This window comes from Rhagoletis zephyria, unplaced genomic scaffold (genome assembly GCF_001687245.7).
Source record: "Rhagoletis zephyria isolate East Lansing unplaced genomic scaffold, Rhagoletis_zephyria_1.1 Rzeph_scaffold_39644, whole genome shotgun sequence".
NCBI lineage: Eukaryota > Metazoa > Arthropoda > Insecta > Diptera > Tephritidae > Rhagoletis > Rhagoletis zephyria.
In genome coordinates, this window is record NW_016196699.1 from 1 (window position 1) to 2,892 (window position 2,892).

The 2,892-nt window shown below is 34.7% G+C and overlaps 2 protein-coding genes across 2 annotated transcripts; one reads left to right on the forward strand and one right to left on the reverse strand.

The window, feature by feature from the left end:
• Nucleotides 1-16: 16 nt before the first annotated feature.
• LOC108354842 (small ubiquitin-related modifier 3-like) lies at nt 17-994 on the forward strand (the record flags this gene model as incomplete). The annotated part of the gene is made up of 2 exons (XM_017606013.1): nt 17-142; nt 214-994. Coding segments are annotated over 2 exons (261 nt in total), but the record flags the coding sequence as incomplete, so codon positions are not given.
• Nucleotides 995-1,969: 975 nt separating this feature from the next.
• Nucleotides 1,970-2,886, reverse strand: LOC108354843 (zinc finger matrin-type protein 3-like; the record flags this gene model as incomplete). The annotated part of the gene is made up of 1 exon (XM_017606014.1): nt 1,970-2,886. A coding segment is annotated over one exon (702 nt), but the record flags the coding sequence as incomplete, so codon positions are not given.
• Between the last annotated feature and the right edge of the window lie 6 nt (nt 2,887-2,892).

Consider the following 2,892-nt stretch of genomic DNA (forward strand, 5'->3'; position numbering starts at 1 on the left):
TTTTTTATCTTTCTTTCATTTGCAGGGTGAAACAGAGCACATCAATCTGAAAGTTTTGGGTCAAGACAATGCTGTTGTCCAATTCAAAATTAAAAAACATACACCTTTGAGAAAGCTTATGAACGCTTATTGTGACAGAGCGGTAAATTTTGAATTTATAAAATACATGTTTATGGCAAAATTCTAAAACTCCTTCATTCATTTTGAATGTAGGGTTTATCCATGCAAGTAGTACGGTTTCGCTTCGATGGCCAGCCAATAAACGAAAATGATACACCAACATCATTGGAGATGGAGGAGGGTGACACTATTGAAGTGTACCAACAGCAGACGGGAGGTCGAAATTAATTTTGAAATTAACCAAGAAAATCTATAATAAAATCACTTAAACATTAAAGAAATCATTTTAAAACAAAAAACAAAGTACACACAAAGATGATAAGAAGTTAAAATAAGTATCATCCAAAATATGCTGAAGTAATTACTATGGTGACAGTAAAACCCTCATGTACGAAGAGAAAGTGCTGTTCCAAAATAAATCGGCGAAAATCTAAAATTTCAGCTTGTTTATACGAGGAGTTTGTTGATCGTGAGCGAGTCGATAACAAAAGCCGCTCAAGATTGCTTGCAACTAAATGGATCGCTAATCCATTATTATAAATTTTACATTTTCCAATACTTTAACTTTACACTATTTTATAAGCAGTTTGTATGGAATTAATTTTAATTTATGAATGAAAACTAAAGAAAGCATTTAATATTAGATAGACCACTTCTTTTTCATTGTTCATTGAAATAACATTTCTGAAAGAGTTGCAGTAAGCGCGAGCGGTATGGAACCTCACAGTGTTTTGACCATAATTCAAGTTTTGCTTTGGCGAGAAATTGGTGTGCGGAGATGGGCAAACGGCAGGTTTAATTTACATAAGTAAAATTTTAGGTCGTAAAACTGTATTAACAAATAAAGCAGAAGAAATATATGAGTATAGACAAATAAAATGTGTTTGCTTTGATACCAATGTTTGAAGGCTTCTGCGCTTTCGAGAATACAGGGATGGTGGTTGATATATATTTGCAAATTAGATTATGATTNATATATGAGTATAGACAAATAAAATGTGTTTGCTTTGATACCAATGTTTGGAGGCTTCTGCGCTTTCGAGAATACAGGGATGGTGGTTGATATATATTTGCAAATTAGATTATGATCAAATTAATGCACTGTACGGCTGTAACTCTGCTTTGTAACGTTTGTACAGTTGCAATAAAGCGTGCATCTACCAATTTTCGAGAAGCAAGAGTTGTAGTTGACAAAATAGCTACCAAATTGACCCACTGTGCAGCTGTGACTCACTGCACTGTGTACCATTTGTACAGTTGTAACAAAACATGCATCCAAGAATTTTCGAGAACCGAGTGCCCGCGCCACCTGGCGAGCACTTGAGCTATTTTTTTCTGCTAACCTAACATATTTAGTGGTCCCACTAATTTAGGTATAGTGAAGAGGATTTTGTAGGCAAGAACGTATTTTTAAATGGATAATACATACACCAAATAAACTTAAGGCCGACTCGAAATTTCACAACCTTAAAAATATAGATCAACTACCACTCCAATACTTCTCATACTCGTTCAGAAACATTTCTAATAATAATTAGAGCAAACTTGTTTGAAAACTAAAACGCCGCTGGTCAAAAAGCAGGTACCAATAAATGTAATGATAAGATAAGTATTGCTAATACATATTAGGCTTTTAATTTTATTTTATTTAGCCTTTTGTTTCAAGTATTTATTATTTCATATATATGTATACTTGGGTATATATGTAAATAGATACATAAGTATGGATGTATATTTAGGGATAGACATATATGTTTCCATTCTAATGTATGTACTTAGTATTGTTACAATATGTGCCGGCGATACATTAGTTGACATTATAAATTTCATCATAGTACATTCAATTGATACTATACCAAAATGCCTAAAAAGATCCTTTACATCATTTTTTGCTATAGTTTATGAACGCTTTTTCATCATGTTATTAACATTTTTCATCGTGATATATGTATTCGAAATTAGAATGCACAACGTTCAAAGCGCTTATGTATATAGTTATATAATGCGAAATATCGCTAAGAGAATATCCATTTATTGTATATTCAATTGATTCCTTTTCTCAGCTTATACCTTAGCTTCGTTCTTAATTTTTGCTGCTTCGTTCTTTGCCTTCTCTTTAACTTCGTTTACTTTTTTTAAATGCTTCTTGCCGATCAGATGTTGTTGTAAACCAGCGACATGACACATGGATATATTACAACACTCACAGTAATAAGAGCCACTTGGAGTCCGGTACATAGACAAATCAGCGGTTGGATTGCTTTGCTTTAGGCTTTCTAATATCGTATCAGAGGAATTGGTTGCAACTGGCGTAATTGAAACAGGTTTTGCCTGTGCAATAGATTGTTCCAAACTTAGAGATTTTAGTTTTTTCTTGTGTTTTACGCCTTCCAAATGCATTGTCATCTGCCCCTCAGAAGTTGCATGTACCTTACATATCTCACAATATGACGATGTTGCCACAACTTTTTTAGAAGTTGGCCCAGCAGCAATAAGCTTAACATGGCCATCTGGACTAATAGCAGTTTTGGCAATAGTATCTGTGGGTGTAGTCGTATCAGGTGCAGCTCCTTCATCAGACGCGTCAGGGTAAGCCTTGAACAAACTCCCAATACCAAAGCGTCCATCATTATCGATTTTGGGCACATATTTGGTTCCCGTACGAACCCATTTATTTTCGGTATTGTAAAAGCCAGCTCCAGAAGGTTGGGAGACTTTGCTGGCGACAAGTTTATGCTTACGGCCTGAGTAATGCTGACTGGCATGTGCCAA